The 20,039-nt window shown below is 46.4% G+C and overlaps 1 protein-coding gene across 2 annotated transcripts; it reads right to left on the reverse strand.

Moving 5' to 3' along the window:
• Positions 1-5,039: 5,039 nt before the first annotated feature.
• RpS3 (ribosomal protein S3) lies at positions 5,040-17,072 on the reverse strand. 2 transcript variants are annotated; one of them, XM_089566942.1, is made up of 5 exons: positions 16,967-17,072; positions 16,160-16,384; positions 12,425-12,707; positions 10,200-10,287; positions 5,040-5,280 (listed from the first exon to the last, which is right to left on the reverse strand). In XM_089566942.1, the coding sequence occupies exons 1-4, from the start codon at positions 16,994-16,996 to the stop codon at positions 10,208-10,210; spliced, it is 618 nt and encodes a 205-aa protein (XP_089423068.1). In that variant the 5' UTR covers positions 16,997-17,072; the 3' UTR covers positions 5,040-5,280; positions 10,200-10,207. The 2 variants fall into 2 exon arrangements, with proteins under 2 accessions (XP_089423068.1, XP_089423067.1); XM_089566941.1 differs by lacking the exon at positions 10,200-10,287.
• Between the last annotated feature and the right edge of the window lie 2,967 nt (positions 17,073-20,039).

A 20,039-nucleotide genomic window follows, 5' to 3' on the forward strand; every position in this document is an offset into this window, starting at 1 on the left:
CCTCATACCTTCAGATATTTCAGGCGAATGCGTCGAAATAATTTATTTTCCCGCGCGCCCGCCTGAAAATTGGTTTGAAAATTGTCTTTTGAGCGAAGGAAATGGCGCAGTATCTGTCGCACATCTTGTTGGACACCTGAATCGCGCCGTAAGGTTAGGGATAAAGGAGTGGGTAATAAGGAAGAAAGAGGAGCCGTAGTGTAGGGCTCCGCCATCTGGGGATTTTTAGCGTGCACTGACATCGCACAGCACACGGGCGTCTTTGCGTTTCACCTCCGTCGAAACGCGGCCGCCGTAGCCGGGATCGAACCCGAGAACTCCGGCTCAGAACCCGAGCGCCCTAGCCATTGAGCCATCACAGCGAGTTCACACCCGCATTCTGCAACCCTTTGCTGCGGATACCATATTTAGTTGACTATAATTAGTACAACGAGCTTAAAAAAATCCCTAATATCGAATAAATTACAATAATGGAGTAATTACTCATCAGCATCCACCCAAGAGCAGCGAACTGCGGATTTTCGAGAAATATACGCCATGCAGCGGCGCCTTGAACTAGTCTAAACAGTAACTTTAGCCTAAGAAGGATCGGTGGGCTGAACCATACCGTTTGCTACGTTGCGTGAGTGGTTCACCGGTACACTCAGACGTTGTTCTCAGAGTTTTACTTTTAAAATATATCTTAGCAGCCCTGTTATGTGGACAAAGAACAAACTCTACATACAATGTTTGAAAATTACCACTCAGTGTTCAGTCGTTTAAAGCCCAACTATTTTCAGCATGGTCCCTTTTCTGATCACAACCGCACTAGGACTTCCTCCGAACACTTGGACGGTAAAGCTTCTAAGGCCAGGTGTCTCCAACACTCTGAATAAGCCCATAGAAGCCGCCACGGTGTCGCGGCATCAGACTTTTAAGAAGCAGAACTGGAAGAAAAATCATGGAGTGCCTGGGGTTCGAACCCTCCGAGTGTTCAAAGCGGACAGTTAACGTACTAACAGGCCGGCATGAAACGCGAACTCAACTAAAATAAGGGCCGCAAGAAGGGGAGATCTTAAATCAGAAAGACTAAATAGTGGTCTAATTGATTTACACGTCTGTGGCGCGAATACTGCTACGGACGACTGTTCATAGGCTCCAGTGGAATTTCATTCGCTGAGAATAATACATTTCAGTTCCTTATTTCTCTCCTCAGTTATCCTGTTCGCGTTTCATTCCGGCCTGATAGTACCTAGAGCAACTAGGGACAGACTCAAATTCCACCGCTGCCAAAGAACATGCATCCGGTATTTCACGAAGGCAGACGCAAAGGTAGGGCTGTGGCCCTACAGGTCAAACTTGAAGGTAGATCCGATGTGCACACCACTACCGCTGTGCACACACAGCGGTAGTGGTGTGTGCTACCTTTCTGCTACCTTGCAGAAGTTGCCATTGCTCTAGCAATAACACAAAACGGTACAAGGGTATTAGTTATTGACCCTAAGGCAGCCATTAACAATTATTATATTGGCAGAATCTCTGCCGCAGCGCCGAAATTCTGAGAGAAGGGCAGCAGAACAAGTCTCACATCTGGTCCCTGGCTCATCAGGGCCTGTGGGGGAACGAGAAGGCGCACGCGATCACCCGAGGGGTCAGTTTCCGGTCGATCGCCGCTGATGCGCCGCCTCTACGCGAGGAACCCATCCCTTCGGGTGACGAACTCAGAACATTCCACGAAACCATTTCTCATTATAAGCTCGGTCGTAATACCTATCCTGCAGCGGATAAACAGCTCAGCAGAAAAAAGGAAACCATGAGGAGGAAATTGCAAACCGGGGTGTTTCCAAACCCTCAATTTTACAGTAAATGACATCCGGAAGTCTTCAATCCCGATGTACGCACTGCAAAAGCATTTCGCATTTCAGATCTAGTCCACATGGTCTGGGTCTGCCCTTCCTACCACCCCAATAGAAATGTAGAATCCTGGGAGACCTCACGAAGCAGAAGAGCAACACAAAGTCATCGGTCTCGCCCTGACCGCCGCCGAGTACGTCCAAGGAAATGAAGGGGGTTTAGGCTAAAGCCTTCTCCCCGCCATTTTCGACAGGTGCGAATAAAAGTTATTTCCCTCTCTCTCTTCCAGCATGGTAAAAAAAGTGTTTTTTTCTATATTACTTGTCTCAAATCTTCGGAACAAGTAAACGTTATGATCTATAGTTGTTCCTATGTAGAAAAAAGGAATAACTCACCGGGCATTTCGATTTTTTTTTTTTTAGAGGTCGAATGTAGCCAAAAAAATTGCAACGCGCTCCAAAAAAAGAACTTCGTTTCAAAGCATGTTTCAAGGCCTCGACTCACTGCATCGTCTAGTGGAAGCGGCTGAAACCATTCTTAAACAAATCATTGAAACCTTTAGATGGCCATATAAAGTGGGACTGCTGCGACCCACTGCCTCTCACGAGCCCTTTATTAAGGAGAACAAAGTGGGACGTACGTGTCCCATTGTCCCACAAAGGGTTATTAATTGCATAATTAGTCGAGGTTAATTAACCAACTTAGTAAGCAACGTAGACAGGCGCAAATTTTCAATGAGAAAGTAGTATAACGGTCCGCAAGACGTGCGATTGAACAGTTTCCAACTTTCAATTACCTACTAGCTTTTTTCGCTCACTGCAGATGCCCGCGAAAACGTACCAGATGATATGTCCGCTTGCGCGTCGCAATTTCAGTGCGCTCAAACGTTCTGCCCAACAAACGAACAGCTAGCTCATTCAGCCGGGAGTGCTCCCGCTTAAAAGGCGACAGGGCTGCGACGCAAGCGCTGGCTGTGCGAGTTACGCGAACGCAAGCGATAAGAGCTGCGTCTTGCTTATCGCTATCATGAACCGCCGCACGGGAAGCATACCGCTGGCGTAAGTCGCACAGCCAGCTGCTGCGTCGCTGACTGTGCGGAAAAATATAAATCGGACACGATTAGCCTTTCAATGGACACACGTCTCTGTGACAGAGAAAGCTGCAGAATTCACCCACGAGCTTGCGTGCCATCGTAAATGCCTAAAAAATTACTAATCCCCCACTGTGGGAATGTGCCACTCCAATAGCGAACAAAAATTACTCATTCTCACACTCACGTTGCGACGTGTGCGTGGCCAGGTTGCCGGCGTTCGTGAACTGTGCATTATTACGACGTTCACTCTGCCTGCGCATGATTTCATTTGGCCACCGCACATGCAACAGTGCAATGAAAGAGAAACGACGGATTCTCGCGATCTGCTTTCTTTACGGCCAACCATTGTGATCGGCTGCTTGTTTCAGCTCCTTCTGATACGCTCTCATGGACAGGTAGGGGTATGAATGTGAAGGCATGGCGGAATAAAAAAGTTAATATTTTGCACACACCCGCTTGCCTGTCTTTTTACTGTTTTACCTTGTATTTGCCATATTGCTCAAATGGAGCGAGTGCCCTTGAAGAACGTACAACCAACCAACCTCCTCTACTGCACTGCTTGTGTTCGTGGACAAAAATAACGCCAAATAACGCACAGCAACAAGGGGCAAGGTGTACCGAACATAGTCCATAGCATGGAGGAAAAAAATTTTTTTTTTCCTCCATGTTCAATAGAGAGGACAACCAGCAGGTCGACAAGCATGCGGTGTAAAAACGAGATGTTTAACTTCTTCCAGGCAGTGCCAGCAGCAGAGGTAATTATTCATTGTAGGCGCTAGTGAAATTCAGATGCCAGTTTTATGGTTACTGCTGTATCCATTTGCAACTTGCTTTCCCTTTACATCTGTACAGGCTTAATGCTAACATTATGGCAAACCAACCAGCAGCAAAGAACGGCACAATTTTACACTCCACAATCAAACATGTCGGAATACTCCAGACTACTTTTGTGAGCTAAAGGTAAGGCACATTTTCCAAAGTAATGAGACCGGAGTACTACTAAATATACATTCACCCTTGACAAACTTGATACAGGCAGTCATACCTACCATACCTTAGCAACAAACACGTAATGTGTGAATTGATGGAACATTTGACTGCACGCCCCCCCCCCCCCCCCCCCCCCCCCCCAGTTGTGCCTCTCCAGTATTTCGAGAGATTCAATTGTATACTGTCAAAGCATCTAGAACACCTTCCGGGTAGGACCATAGGCAAGATAAAACAGCACGTTCATTACCCGCCGCAGTGGCTCAGTGGTTGGGGTGCTCGGCAATCGAGCCGGAGTTCCCTGGTTCGAACCCAGCCGCGTTTCAATGGAGGCAAAACGGAAACGCACCCGTGTGCTGTGCCATGTCAGTGCACATAGAAGATCCCCAAGTGGTTGAAATTATTCCCGAGCCCCCAACTAGGGCACCTCTTCCTTTCTACTCTCACGCCCTAATTTATACCTTCAGTGGCTCCATTCAGCCAGTTCAGGTTTCTGCTGTATGCCCACAAAAGACAAATACTGCGCTATTTCCTTTCCTCAAAAACCAATTTCCCATTTTTCATAGCCATGAAAATATATCGCACTTACACCCCACAATACTGCAGTTGAGGCGTCGCATGTAATGCTGCTGCCATAGCAGGCATGCCAGTCAGCACTGGCTACATTGATGCCCAAATAGTAGTTCAGTGCTATGTAGAAGGAATTCAAAAGTTGACTGAATCAGAGGGCACAATAACTGAATGCCACACTCCATCAACAAAGCATCTCTAATTGTGACAACGTGCAAGTACAATGATTTGCAATGTGTGCCCATTTATTTTAAATTTCAACACATTCTTGTTTTGCCCCTTACCAAAATCCCAAGAATCATGAGTAATATGCTTTTAAATGTCCAAGTAGTTTGACAACTTCCACAGCGGTGCATACAAAGAGCGAAACAGTGCATAGGCCATGCATAAGCATGAGATCTGCACTGGGCACGTGCTGGCAGCTCACCTTCTGGCATGACAGCAATGCCGAGAAGAGAGAACACTTTCACACAAAATGTCAGCACCTGAGAAATACTTTTATGGCCCCTTCAAAGCCAAGGAAAATTCCTGCGAGCTTCAAGACAAGAGTCACTAGTGTATGGACAAGTTTTTTTTTTATTCTTTCGCCAGCAGACGGCCAATCCCTTAGGCAGGGGCGGAAAGAGCAGCAGCCTTGTCGGCAGCCGCCTTCTCAGCATAGTCAAGGCCAGTGGCGTCCTTCTTCGGCTCTTTCTTGGGCTCCATGATGGAGACGTGGTCAGGCAGCGGCCTCTTGGGGCCGAGCTTGCCGTTGGGATCACATGGCAGCATAATTTTCACCTTGATTCCCAACACACCTGCAGTGCGCAAGAGCAAATGCAACATAGGTCAGAAAAGGTCGAGTGCATTGTAAAGGCCTCTTAGATTAACAAAATGCTCCTGCAATTTAATGCAACTCCTTCAAAATCTTTCAAGCATACAGGCACTTAGACGCAGCAAACACATAAGGAAAGGTGGGCAACATCCTGAAATTGCTTTTGCATTACGAAACCAAAGTCCTATGCCTATTCTGGTCACAAAACTCTTGCCGGAGTTGGTGCATTGAGCCACTGTATTTTGCACAGTATTTGCACTTAAACGTTCGGAATTTTCACGTTTACCTGCTTAGCTTAAATCAGAATGTGCTCAAGCATCTAGTTTTAAAATAAAATAGATGAAATCTGTAACATGAAAGAAGCACACTTAACACCCATTAGACGAGCCGCAAAAGTATTCCAACCACCCAAGGCGGCCTGGATTACATCACCGCCGCTGGTGGCATTCAAGTGCACCACTGCAGCTACTGCAATAGAATGCAGCCTAATAAGGCAACGTGCATTTGTCAGACGCAGGTCCAAGCCAGAGCCTAGCTGTGGCAATGTGGGAGAAACAAGAGCTCTACAAAGACATACGATGTGCCACAGACACTAAACCAATGTGACAAGAATAAGGCACTAACTGAAGAATATGGAATGGAATAGGAGGCTCAGAAATAACTTAAAATACCAGTGCAACCAAACAAGCACAGAGTCCAGTGGCAGTAATAAGAATCTCAAGTGGCTGTGCAATGCCTGAGCAACAAAACAGTTGAACAGCTGAAGCATCAAGTTTGGGAGAAGGCACAGCATTTGGAATGGGATGCCATGAAAGCTCAAACAACTCCTCATCTCCACTTTCTCATCTGCCAACCATGTCCTCGGATGGAAAATTTTTCTGACAGGGGAGTTCCGATAAAGAAGCATTAAAAAAAAAAAAAGTTGGCTCCATATATCAATCAACGCCCCCTACTCCTCCTCCCACCTCTAGACAGTCAAAAAATAAAGCTGTTTGCCAAATGCAACATGTTCTCAGGTATGCAGTTCTTCACAGTGTCATCCTTGCTCGCGTTTCTCCCATAGGTCAACTAGTCAAAATTCGGCAAATGTGCCGTAAAAACTCATACATAACATGAGGCACAATTTGGGGACAGCGAAAGCTGAACGTCTTCAGATTATTTGCGTACACCGGTGCGCAGGATAGATGCATGTAGCGCAGGAGTCAGACTGTATTTGGCAGGTAGAGATCTGGGAGCAGCACTCTCACCTACTCATGCTATGCGTTGCGAGCATGCGCAGACCGGTTCCAGCATATGTGTTACATCAAAGGCATACAAAGATGTGCTCTGAAGTTGCTTCAATAACCATATGCACCGAAACAAATACAACATTTCACAACAGTTAGCTTGTATTTGTAAAGGGCGGATACACCTTGTAAAGTAATTTACACAACTGCATATGGCTTTACAGGCCAATGGCACCTGCTGTGGATGCCAATCGCCTATGGTAAACAGTCAGCTAGTTTGTTCATACAGCATTTAGCTCGAGGAGGAAAAGAAAAACAAAGGGGAGAGGAAACTTTGTGACGTTCGCTCAATCATAGCAGTGACAGATGCATGCTGCCATAATGAAACTGCAAGACACAGTGACGATCGCCAAACAGCAAAGAGGAGCTTTACTTGCCGTCTGCAGGACTGCCAAATGTTAATTTCTACTGTGATCAGGCCTCTGTGCTGACGGTGATCATGCTTTGTATACCTTTGGAGGAGTGGGGACACCAAATTTTCTGGAGTGTTTCTGCTCAGGAATGCATAAGACAATAGCAAGCATGAGTGACCATGTGAAATAAGTCAGCACCCAATAAATAATATTTAACTGAAATTCTTTTGCTCTGTAGTTTCAGTTTCGGTTTCAGTCACCAGACAATGGTTGTGGCATCACTGCTGCTTTGTCCTTGTAAATCAAACTCTTAAGCTAAACTGCCTCTGAAGCCAGAACGGCAGAAAGTGCCATTCTGGCTTCTGTACGTCTCGCGTGATTTGGTGCTCACATATGACGTCGCATTTGCCTTTCAACAGCTGAAACTAAAACTGCATGGAAGAATAGATTCAACTATAAGTTAGGTACTGAGCGTAGGCAAATTTCACATGATGATTCACGTTTGCTGATGCCTTACGCATCATTTGAAAGCAAAAATACACCACGAAAATTTTGGTGTGTCTACCTCTTTATTGCAGGCAATGTACGAACCTCGAGTACAAAAGAATGATCAGTAAAACTTCCTATTACGTTCCTTGTCTCAGTGATGCACTCAAATATGTTATGATTCCCCATGGCACGAAGCGCCCGCATGCCCACCGGCATCTGAAAACTACCTTGCAAGCTCAACACACAGCCACCAAACCACAGCTTTCCACAGTGATAAAAGAGTCCTAAAAACTTCTTCCGGCATGTCAAATGCATCTGTGTAGTGAGTGACCATTCATAATATGAGTGGGTTCATGCTGCCAGACATTGCATATGTACATGATGAGGGACTCTCCAACAGCAAACTAAGTTCGCGCTGTTCCCTCCCACGATGTCTAAGTTTTAGACACACGCATGACCTTTTGCATACACCACACAACCATTCAGCTGACATTATACAGCATGTTTAGTTCGAAGTATGCAAATACAATGGTAACTAGCCACAGCAGTGCCATCTGGTTTTCACAAAGTGAACCATTTCCGCCAGCAAACAAATACTCCTCATTAGGCCTAGGAGCTGCCAAATTGTCAAAAGAAAAAAAAAGAAAATTTATCATCCATCTATTTTGTTATAGGTAATATAAGATGAAGCAAAAGCCCTATGTACCATACGCAGACAGTTGATTAGCCGAACAACACAGGAACACTAACGTCCACTCAGAAGTGAGGGGCTACCCTTCACAGTGCACCGCCATGTTGGCTATGTTATCTTCTCGAGCACCCACTACAGGAGGGAGCGCCATCTGTGTGACATCCCAGTCTGGTTTCTTCAGCATTTTTTGATGCATCTGAGCTACTAAATCCACTTCTGGCATTTCAGCCAATTGGATGTCACAGCAACACTTCCAAACGGCTCAACTTAATACAGCCCTGACTGACTAGCCTGATAGGTGGACAACTGTACTGCCAACGGTCCTGTAGTTCGGCATTCCAGCAGAATGCATGAACCAGAGGTTACGGAAACTTGCTCTCATGCTGCCTACTGCTCATCCAGGATAGAGACTGCCACCACTAACAAGCTGGGCAAACAGCAACAGGAATGTGCAGTTCAAATTGCTGCTAGTGGAACCAAATTCCTTTGAATTTCAGTCTTTAGTCACAAAAGAAGTGACATTCTTTACAGAACAACGTCACAGTGAGGCCCTGCACTGAGCAGGTTGTGAAAAGTGCACAGCACACTCCACGTCATGGCTGCATGTTTGGACTGCCCAGAAATAAAGCTTTCTTTGCGAAAATTCCTGCGGCCACCTGTACAGTACTAGTATGAGGAGTGCAGTAACGGGTCGTGCAATGGCAGGAAACGGTGGTTCTTTTGACTCTTCAGATGTTTGCATATACACTTTCCACTGCATCCTTATCAGGTCAAGGATCTGAGCAGCATTCTTTGTGTTGTTAGCACGTCAACAATCGAGATAACAATCCAGACTTCAAGCACACTGGAAAGACTCCGAATGCAAGCTGGAGCTGTCAGGACAGCACGTCCGTCCTGTATTCTTAGCAGGAGCAGCAAGTTACACCTGCTCTCGCACTGCAATAGACGGCAGCCTGGACGTCAGACATGACATCAATCACGCCAAAGTGGTTATTGTATATGCAAACATTTGAAGAGTCGAAAGAACTACCGTTTCCTGCCATTGCACAGCCCATTACTGCACTCCATGTCATTTGCAGCAAGGCGGATGATGCGTTTTTGTATGTTCTCCTGCAGCCAAATGGGCAGCGTAACACACAGGACATCTTGGGCGTGTGTTGCCACAATCCCACATAGCATTTCACACGCACTACACAGAATGAACTGAACAAATTGTATCAATTTGTCATGATGCCAGTGCGTCACATCACTGCCAATGCCGGGCACATTCCCCGCTGGTCCCCATGCCACATAGTTTATAAATATTACCTAGAGGAAAAGCTGGTGCCACTATCAATGCAAGTTCGTTAAAACTGCTCCCTCCCTTCACCTTTCAATACACAGGTTCCCACTAAACAAACCCAGCTTGCTGCATTTATGGCTCCAAGCCATGGGGCAAGCAGAATTCGGGCCCAGCATGAACCAGACAATGTGCTCAGCCCACTTCAGAGTCAAGTGCCTTCAGTTGCTTCAGATCTCAAATGAGTTGCCTGCGTAGCTAGATAACTACACCACCACAAAGCGCACCAAACGTTAATGAAAATATAACTGAACATCCAAAAAATCCAGTCTGCAGAACAGTCACAGGGGTGTGCGAATATCGAATGGAATATCGAATAATCAAGGACAGACGCATTTAACCACTACAAAACATTTATTTGAGCACCCAAGAACATCACAGTTCAACTATAAGTGATGAAATGAGCACAAAAGGTGTGTGTGGCTGCACAAAAAGTATCAAAGTCTGGAACATTTTTTTAGAAGAGTGGAAATATCAGAGAAGATGGCTAGCACACAGCATTGATCAAGGCTAGCTTGCCATAAGCACAAAAGCACGTTGGTAGGATGAACATAAAAGGTTGTCGTGAAGGAAAACCAGCTGCTCCACATGGTCAGGCAGAAGTAGTTCCCTTCTAGCTAAAACCACTTCTCCAGCCACAGAAAATGCCCTCTCAATTGGCACTGAACTGGCTAGTATTACGAGGTATTTCGTGCACAGCTCTGACTATACCAGATTCGCAGGTATAGGCACAAAGAAGCTCACCAGTGCAGTCAGCTACTGCATGGCCCAACGTTACGCATTGCTCTGGGCGCCGCCATGTTGTTATGTCTCTGTCGATAGGACTTGCGGACTGAAATGAAAGCCGGTGCTCGCAATAGAATATTCGGCTAGATACGAATACTCGCGTCGTGTCGAATATTCGAAACTACACGATTACTTGGATTTCGAATCGAATACGAATGCTAAAAATATAATATTCGAATTATATTAGAAAATTTCGAATATTCGCACACCCTTATCAACAAGACATCAAGAGTCAATACAAAGCTGCGTCTTTCCAGCATGGCCTTGTGTCCTTGGTTAATGAAGTGCAGTGCCGCGAGCTTGCTCTCCAATTAATACAGTAAAACCATGTTAAAGGGACTATGCAACGAATTAAAAGTCACTTGTAAATGTTTTCGATACTTAGAAATGATGCTAAGAAGCATTCACACCAAGTATGAGTCTTCGGAAATGAGCCCGCAATTTATTATGAATTTTTAAAAACCGCGTTCTTTAAAATTAGCGGGCCCATTGGTGTCTTTGTAATGACCGATTCTGAAACTAAAATCGTGAAAATAGACGTCACTAGTCACATGACGTCGGCAGGCCACCATGCGTTGTCATGCGCTGGAGCCACAGCAGCCACAACGTCAAGGGCACGCTGCCGGTAGCCGTGAAAATTGTCTGCTCGAGCCGCCGTGCGACCCCCTCGGGCAAGCGCAAGCCAGGGCATTGCCTTCACGCATATGTTTTCAATTTACCTCTGCCGCGTCTTTCTGTCGGGAGTACGGGAGCCACTCGCAGTGCCTGTGTCGCAGTGACAAGCAAAGAAATTCAACGCGCGCCGCAATCCAGGAAGGCGAAGAGAGACCGGAGAAACGCTGTCAACGCTGCTGCTGGGGTGCTGAGTGCGACAACCGGAAGTCACAAACCGAACGTCAGCGAATGACTTATTCATGGGCGAAGCCCAGTCCCAGAGCTGTTCTTTTTTTTTTTTCATTTTCTTCCGATTCTCCGCATGTATAAGTTGGGGGGAGAGGAGGAGCGCGATTTTTAATCGTCTATAAAAATAACTTCATTGTTATCGATGCTAGCTCAAAAATTCTTGCGCTGGGGTGACGGTTGCTGGAAAGCCTATCTCTCATCTGCTTTACGTAATCTCAATTAATTTATTGCATAGTATCTTTAATACATAACTGCTTACCAAGTAGATGCGGTTAAAACATAGCTGTGAGAATTCCTCAGTTTAGCCACCACTGAAACCTATGCATTGGCTGAAAGCTTATGGCATAGTGGCTCATGAAATGCCTACCCGTAAATATGTACTTTCTGTCGCAGTTCATCTCGCGCCATGATGTGACGCAAAACGTTTTCCGCTTTTCCAAAAAGCACTATCAACTTGTGGGCCGCCAGCGATACAACACTGCGGCCATTTCGGCCATGTTCCAACGAGTGCGGCGATGTCCGATGTCAGCACTAAGTTTTATGTCAACAGGAAGCCCAGAAAGCGTCAACCACTTGTGCGTTTGTACGCGAACACACCGCCCCGTAATATTGTTGACAGCCCTATCACAGTACCAACACCATCACCCCAACCAGCCAGTGTGACCTCACACTGTGTGTGCAGTTGCACTGTGGATGTGTTGCAGCCTTGTGGCATCGTATGCCATGTTGCAAAGCACAAAGAAGATGGGCCTCATGTACACGCTTGCTCCAGGTCTCGCTGATTTCGAGACTGTTGTTGTCATCGCACGGACGCCAACAGAGGAACTGAGAATTAGATTTCTGGTAGACAGGACACAAATAAAGTGCACGTACTTGTTTGCATGGGATATGTAATGAGCCTGAACAAATTTGCAGTAGTCGGTTAAAGTGCACTACTGGATAGAGCGTACTTTTACCACGTGCCCACCAACTACACATTAATGGGGTTTTACTGTGGTAAGAACTCAATGCCCAATGCAACAGCTAGCGACGCAACGCAGCTACTCCTGGCAGCCCACAAAACTGTCTCGTAGCGTTACACAGAAGCTTCATGACCACAAAGCTATTATTGAAGGACTCAAGACGATACCGTAAATGCCTACGACGCAAACATCATGAAGCACAGTCAGGGTAACCCCAATGCTGCTTCCAGAAAATATCGCAATAAGGATTTCAGCAACATTTGTAAAGCCAGCAGCTGAGGCATGTGAAATGGAGCACAGTAAAAGCTGGGTGCATACCTTGCCGCAGCAGCACGTGACGCACAGCTGTCTCGACGTAGTCGTTGGTCGGCTCTCCACTGTGAATCATGAGGCCATCCACGAACTTCATGGACTTGGCTCGCTGGCCACGCAGCTTGCCAGAGACAACCACCTCGCAGCCCTTGGCGCCACTTTCCATGATGAAACGGAGAACACCATAGCAGGCTCGACGCACAGCCAAGCCTCCGATCAGCTTGTAGCGCAGAGACTCGCACTGGGCTATGGCGCACAGGCCACGAGAGGCCACCTTCTCGGCATATAGCTGCACAGCAAAACGTGAGAGGATGGTGAAGTGACACTCTGAGGCCTCCCATTAAGACGAGTCTGCGTAGCTCAAGGGTTAGTTGAAACATCCACCAAAAAAACCACTCGGCACAGTCTAAGGGCACACAGGACGACAGCTTACTGCAGTTGTACAACAGGAACTACGAGAATGAGTCTATTTGTTAGTCATCTGCTCTATACTCCGTCTCACAAGATGTTTGCAGCACTACGAAAGGTACGAGCTCTCTCGTCCAATCAGGATGGCGCGCACTACATTAGTGTGTTCCTACGTGCCTCTCGCACCGCCAGTTATTGACAGGTGGCTCCATCATGGTGAAAGAAGGCGTACTAGTAGTTAGCTTCTTTTTACCTCCAGCAGGTGGCACTTGATGTCTTTTTATTCTTTCATCTGTTTGTTTTTGGACAGGTGGACGCCCGTTCCAAAGGGACTGGCCCCACTTTTTCTTTTTTGTCGCCACTTGTTCGTATCAGTTCCTCTGTAGTAACGTCAGTTATTTTCAGTCTTCCTGTCATGTGTATATGAATTTATTTATTCCAACATGGTGACTACACTATTAAGCTGGGTCGAATGCAGGCCGGGGCAGCCGAATGTCGATGGTGGAGAAATGCAAAACAACCACATGCGCTGCGCGAAAGTCAACACACACGCGGTCAATATTAATCCGGAGCCGTCCACAACAGCCATTGCCATATCTCATGAGAGGCAATTTACTTTCACTGCGACAGTACTGAATGATCCAGACTTTTGCGCGCACGTTAGCAGGTTAATGGGGCTCATCTCATCGTCATCACAACTCCATTCAGCTCTGCTGGTTGTGTCATCCTCCAGGTTGACAACGATAGCCGGTCCTTGGTAAACAACATCGTCGATGACGTGGTACAGTTTCCTCATCACATCTTCCTCACTAATAACATGTTGCACGTAATTCTTCTGTTTCTCAGCAGTCACTTGCATGATGCTTTGCCAAACCAGAGGCTCCACGTCTTTGAGATTAAACGTCTTGGTTCGACTGGGAACGAAACCCTTGACATCGCTCCAAACTATGTTTTCAATTGCTGTGCTTATTGTTTGATTAATAGTCCTACACTGCTGAAATATTCGAGGGACTATTTTTTGTGTTCCTGCAGCCCTGATTGGACGAGAGAGCTCTGCCTTCCGTAGTGCTGCAAACATCTTGTGAGACGAAGTATAGTGCTTTTATGGGCCAACCATGCAAAAGTTGGCATCTTGTACTCGTAGCTTCCACTGCACACAAAGTTGCAGGGAGTAGCCTCATCCAAGGCAAGAATGACAATTCTATCTTGACAGTTCTAACTTTTAAAATGCATTGACACACACTTCACCAAACACAGCAACTACAGCACAGGCTTTCAGTGCCTGTAATAAATGCCTCTGCCACGTGAATAAGAGCTATACTCCATCGAAGTAGCTCCTCGCAGCACTACCAAAAGCTGTGATTAGCGCACAGGTAATGTTCTGATGCTACAGAAAGTAATTCCAGTATAAAATAGGCTACGGACATAAGAATTAGCGTGCTTTAAAGTGTACATGCGCCAAACGCTATATCATTTCAAGCCTTAAAAAGTATGCTCCAATTAAGTACTCTCTTTGTAGAGTTTAGCGTGCATGACACTTGCGTGCTCTAAAACATTTCCAAAATGGCGGCGCACTTCAAAACAGGACCCCTCGCCTCGGACTGAATTCGTTATTACCGCCGTCTTCAGTACAAACGTTTAATGGCCATAAATGGGGCACCGGGCTTTCGCTTCCTCTCATCTCACCAATAAAAAAAATGCATAAGTGATAAATTTTCTCTTTTTATTTAGAGTGACGATTCAGCCGCTTCTAGTCCTAAAGAGGAGCATCGGTTTGTTGACAAAAATGCTCCCCATACTAACAACCAGGTGGTGTCCCTAGGCTGAACTTATCACTGCAACTCCATTTGCATACGCTGAACTATAAGCGCAAATGTCACAAATGGCGCAACGACCCGCAAAATGCGTGCATTTAGCGTACACAAGCATGCATAAGCTTGTGGTAAGTCAACAGCGTCAATTTGAAGTTTTCTAATAGTACTGTGCGAGCAGATGACTAGGCACAGAGGAACACATTGAACGTGCTCTCCTGATTGGCTGAGAATGTCTCTGCCTTTGGTAGTGCTGCTAGTAAGTTATGCGATGGAGTACACACAAAAGTAACACACATTTCACACTTGGGAGTGTGCATCCAAGGTCAAAATATCTAGCACTGTGACATCATAACTTCCGGCTTGGGTGTTAAGTAATTACACAGCAGCTTATTTGCATGTACCATATGTGCACTGAATTAGACCAATCCTGCTGTTAGCTTTGTCAAAGGTTGTCACACTGGCCCTGAGCCCTTATTGCGTACTTTCATTGGACTAGATCCTCAGTATCATGCAACTCTTATTGCGAGGGTACCCTCCATCTTGATTCTGCTTTTTTTTTCCTCATTGGCCGTTCATGCAGAAATTTGCAAGAGCAACATGCAACGGCCTGACCACTGGAACGCCCTACAGTTGGATACAACTAGAAGCAGCTTTTCCCCGTGAAAGAACCCCTTTCCAGCCAATGGCGTCGCCCGATCCTCATGAGCCTGCTAGCGCGACAGTGCAGGGAGCGGCAGATGAACGAAGCTAGTCCCCTCCCTCCAATGTCACATCACTCCTTTCACTGTTGCGCTAGCAGGTTCATGAGAATCTGCTGAAACCACTAGCTGCAACGGGACAAGCCGCTTCGTTCTCGAATTGTACCCGACTACAGCATCACTTCATAAAAGTCACTACACTGAGTTGTCACATTCTACAGATTCAACTGCAGGAGGCATGAGCTACAGGTCAGCTATGAAAGCACCATGTGCCAAACATAAGAGGGGAAAACAAGCAAGCTTCAGAAATGATGAGGAAAATCGAGCCTTTCACCAAAATAAAATTATGCACAGCTGTCGAATACTGATGCATCTAAGCTTTGTCCTCCCAAAATGTGGTTCAAAAACATTTTGCACTCTGCAATAGCAAGTCAATCGCTGGTTATCTCCGTGTCACTCAATCTAGAAGTGGTCATGCAAGTGTTCTGCGCAAATAACAAAAAAATACCTCCACACCCGGCACTCGACAAGACATCAAAAGCAAACGGCCGAACGACTAAATTCCAGCTTTTGTGCAATTTTCATCACAACTAAAAAATAGTCCCGAACTTGTTGCTGAAAATTCATGCATTTCGTTTAGGCTGGTGGAGCCAGCGAAATTGTAAATATAGAGGCTTTCAAGTTCCACGTGTCTGTTCCGCGCTACAGCGAGTCCCAAAGGTACTTCCCGCAAGATGAAAAACTTGTGTATGCTGGCGCTTAGCATCGCGCTGCTCAGAGAAAGACGAACACACAAGTGAAGCATTCAGGATGCCTCTCACCTCCACAGTGCCTTCGGGGAAGTTGAACCTCTTCTGGACAACGGAGGTGAGTTCACGAATCCTGCGTCCTTTCTCTCCCAGCACAGACTGGGTTCGGGTCGCAAGGATGATGATCTCTGTGTTCTGTGGCGTAACGCGGACCTCCACGCCAGAGTAGCCATCTTCGGCTAACTCCCTCCTCAGGAACTCATTCAGCTCGGCCTTGAAGACGCCGTCCGCGACGAACTGCACGCAAATCGAACAGCCACACAGACATGTCAGTCGCAGAAAAAAATGAGCCTGATCGCCGTCGCTGTTCTTTCAACCGACCACCAGTTCCTCTTCGACACCGCAATACACAACGGCGTCGTTAAACGATGAAACTGTGATCGAAACCACGTGTGAATTTGGGTATTAGTTTTAGCAACGCCATATCGCAAGCACTCAGGTGCCGACCACGCCAGTCAGCGCGCTAGCTTACATGAACCAAACCAAGCCGGCGGGCGAACCATTAACCGCGGCACAATTTTTCTAACGCAGCGAACCTGGATGGTTTAACAAACTGCACGAAGAACGGCAACGTTACATCCAAGTCACGCGGAACATCCCTACATAAACCTATCAAATTAAAAATATCGCGGCGAAATGCTGTATTCCTCGAAACGGGATGGTAAAGGCGGGTCATTGCAATCGTTTTTTATCCAAACATCTGCAAACATCCGTAGCACAACACACTGTGCAACTGAAAGACAAGGCATTGTTGTTGCTATTAAAACGCGTATTTTGTGCTTAAACACAAGAATATTTTTTTAAAAATTCGTAGCATACCTTTCGTTTCTTACTGATCGGGTTCGCCATGTCTGCTGAGAGACCGGAAAAGGCTGTTTGCGGCGCGAAGACCAACTTCCTTTTCGCGGACAGGCTTGCTCTCAAGAGAATAAAAATTCACTAACCTCTAGGCGGCGCTAGTTACTTCTGTCTAATGTCGCAGGGCATGTCGTAGGACAAGCTCGCAATAATGGAAATAGACGAAGAGGGGAAGTACAGCCTAAGAAGTGATCATAAACGTATTAGTCTACAGTTGAGAGCCCTGATCAAAAGAAAAATGCAGCGAAGTCAAAAAGACAACGCGAAATTAAACGACGAACAAATAGCGCTAATAGCAGCCGAAATAGAGGAAGCAATCGAGAACCGCCATATGGAAAAGTGAGATTATAATCAGTTAGAACTGCTCATCAGTACAAAAATGAACAAGTAAAAGGAGTAAACCGCTGGAGAGGAAAGAGGAAGACACGAAGCTGGTGGAATATGGAAATTAAGGAGGCCATCGAACAACGACGGGCGGCTTCAAGGGAACACAGAGAAGCAAAGAGGGCGCAGTTATCTGAAGAGGAAGGAAATAGGCCAAAAATGGGAATCTTAACGACAAAATAAACAGCAAGTTCAGGTCCTCGTCCAGGCTGAAATAAAGCAGTCCTCTGATCAATGGCTGGCTGATGTTCGCGATGCAAATACAGGGGGGGGGGGGCAAGAAAATTCTGGAATCATATAAGCTGGTTGAGTAAAACCACGGAGTAAAACAAATCAAAGAAAGCAGGAACAGATTAAAGGCACAGTGAGGAGAGCTCTATTAATATCTTTTTATATAGCAAAATCAGATAGTTTGGCATTTCATGGCTTTGTTGCCACTTGGCCGCAAGCGAAAGATGCATTTATTTCTAAGAAATTTGAATTCGAAGTTGAAAAAGTTTTTCCCGCCGCTCTGATTCAAACTTGGGACTCTCTAATGACGACACAGGACTAAGTGACGTCAAACATGACGTGCCCATGACGTAACGCAGACTCCGTGATTTCTGGCCGCCAGCAGTGCGGCCTAGCAGCAGCCGAAAAGAAAGCTACCGCCGGCCGCACGTTGAAGGCATCTATCGGCTATTGCGGCCGTCGCTACCGTCGCTTCGTTTACGTTTGCACCGGCGTTTTGCCAGCATTACGATGGATCCCGTTCTCGAAGTCGTCAGCGAAGTTCTCGTAAATAGACCTCTTTAGCACTCCATGTACCTTGGTGCCGTTAACGGAATACCGGGAGCCCGCTTACCGCCGGTGAGCAAGCACTGATTGGTCCCGATGCTGCAGGCGCGCGCGTAGCTGCTGGGCACGTGGCGCCATCTGGCGACGTCAAGGAGATTTGCGCATGCATTGGCGTGGCCTCCGCGATCGAAGCGCGCTTTTGCTCCGGCCATCCCATTCGCACGGAGAGAGCGTAATTTGAGAGAGCGGTGTGACCGCTCCTCTCGCCGCACGATGGCGCGCTTACCCCATGCGCGCTTTCCCTGAGGCGGTCGTGCGTAGACCGCGAAAACGCAGTTGTCGCAGGCCTGTGTGCGATTCGCGCTAGAAAATTACCGCACAGGAGCGCCGGCAAAGAACAAGGTAGCTTGCTGGTATAATATCTTCCTAAATTCGGAAGCAGTCATAGGACCGAGATGAAGCAGATCGTCATAAGAGTGTTTTTTATTTGTGCAGTTGTATATGGCACCAAACATGAATTACTTTACATTTGAGCACAGCGGTCAATTTTAATTTTGCTATCCCTGTAAACGTTAGTTTAGAGCCTTAAATTATATATAGAGATTGGAGTTCTGTCGGTTTTCCTGTGTAGCAATGGTATTTGATTTCAACTTTAATGCATCCAATAAACGTTTGCTTTCGGCGCTTCTAGATATCACTCAATTCCTTTTTCCCTGTCGAATGTTGGGCAGGGCCGTGGACAACAGCCTGCAATGCATAAGGTTTTTGGCGCATATAGGAGGAGCATTTACATTTTTTTTCTCGCGCGCTGGAAGCAAAAAGGAGGACAAATAAAATTATTTGGAAATACATAGGATACGCAATGCTTTATTTACACAGATTAAACCAGATCTATAATGTTTCTCGCATAGTGTTCATTCCAAACACGAAGCATTTTCCTGTGGAGCGGCTTGCTGGCGAGCTTTTTTTTTGCGGTATATGCTGCCCTCTCTGTGACAGTAGCTCTTACGTTAGATAAGAATGGCCTCACGAAATTATCGAACACCACAGATACTGTGCTTGTGGCGCGGTCCTCCCTTGCTTTGCAAACAAAAAAGAAGCACTGCCGCATACTCGAAAGTAATAGCTGCAGCCAGCTGCTGCTGCACGTTGCTTATTTTTATATGCGGCGGGGCAATATCAATAGCCTTCTTAGTGGCCACCAGAACACTGACGAACTCTGATTTTGGGTGGATTAATCCCCCCCTTGACTGTAGGCTAATGAGCCAGCAACGGACTAGACCCATCCGACTGGTGGAGGGCAGGCCAGGAGCTGCACCTTCTACGTTCTTCAAGAGCTCTCGCCACGAACCCTGCTATATATGTAAGCAATGCTGGCATTTGTGATGCCTGATCCGCTGCAGTTAAATAGAAAATGCCCATATAAGTATCCCGACCATGATCCCGACCTAGACATTCTGCAATGTATTGCAAAATTTTCAAATCATGGCATTGTTGCCACTCAGTTATTATAGCCTTAACATAAAGCAAAGTGGTCGCTTTTTGGTTGCACTTCATGGGTGGAGTAGGTGAACGAGTGGGCACTCACGACGCATCGCTTTCAAGGATGTGAAGAAAAAAGTCGGCGCGATGGCATGCTTTAGACGACATGTCGCAAGGTGAAAGCATGTATTGCTCCCATCATTTCTTAAATTACCACAAAAGCTGCATGCAGAAGACATTCGCAACTGTTTAACAATGTACCTCAACTTCTTTGTCACTTCAGGAACGCGTCAGAAAAAAACTGCCTGCGTATTCCTAGTCATTCAGCGTCGAAGCGCGCCAACAAAGGTGGTGCAGCGGCTGAAAGTGCAGGCAGTGCTGGCCGAGCGAG

Source organism: Amblyomma mixtum, chromosome 1 (genome assembly GCF_055824585.1).
Source record: "Amblyomma mixtum isolate Tamu chromosome 1, ASM5582458v1, whole genome shotgun sequence".
Taxonomy (NCBI): domain Eukaryota; kingdom Metazoa; phylum Arthropoda; class Arachnida; order Ixodida; family Ixodidae; genus Amblyomma; species Amblyomma mixtum.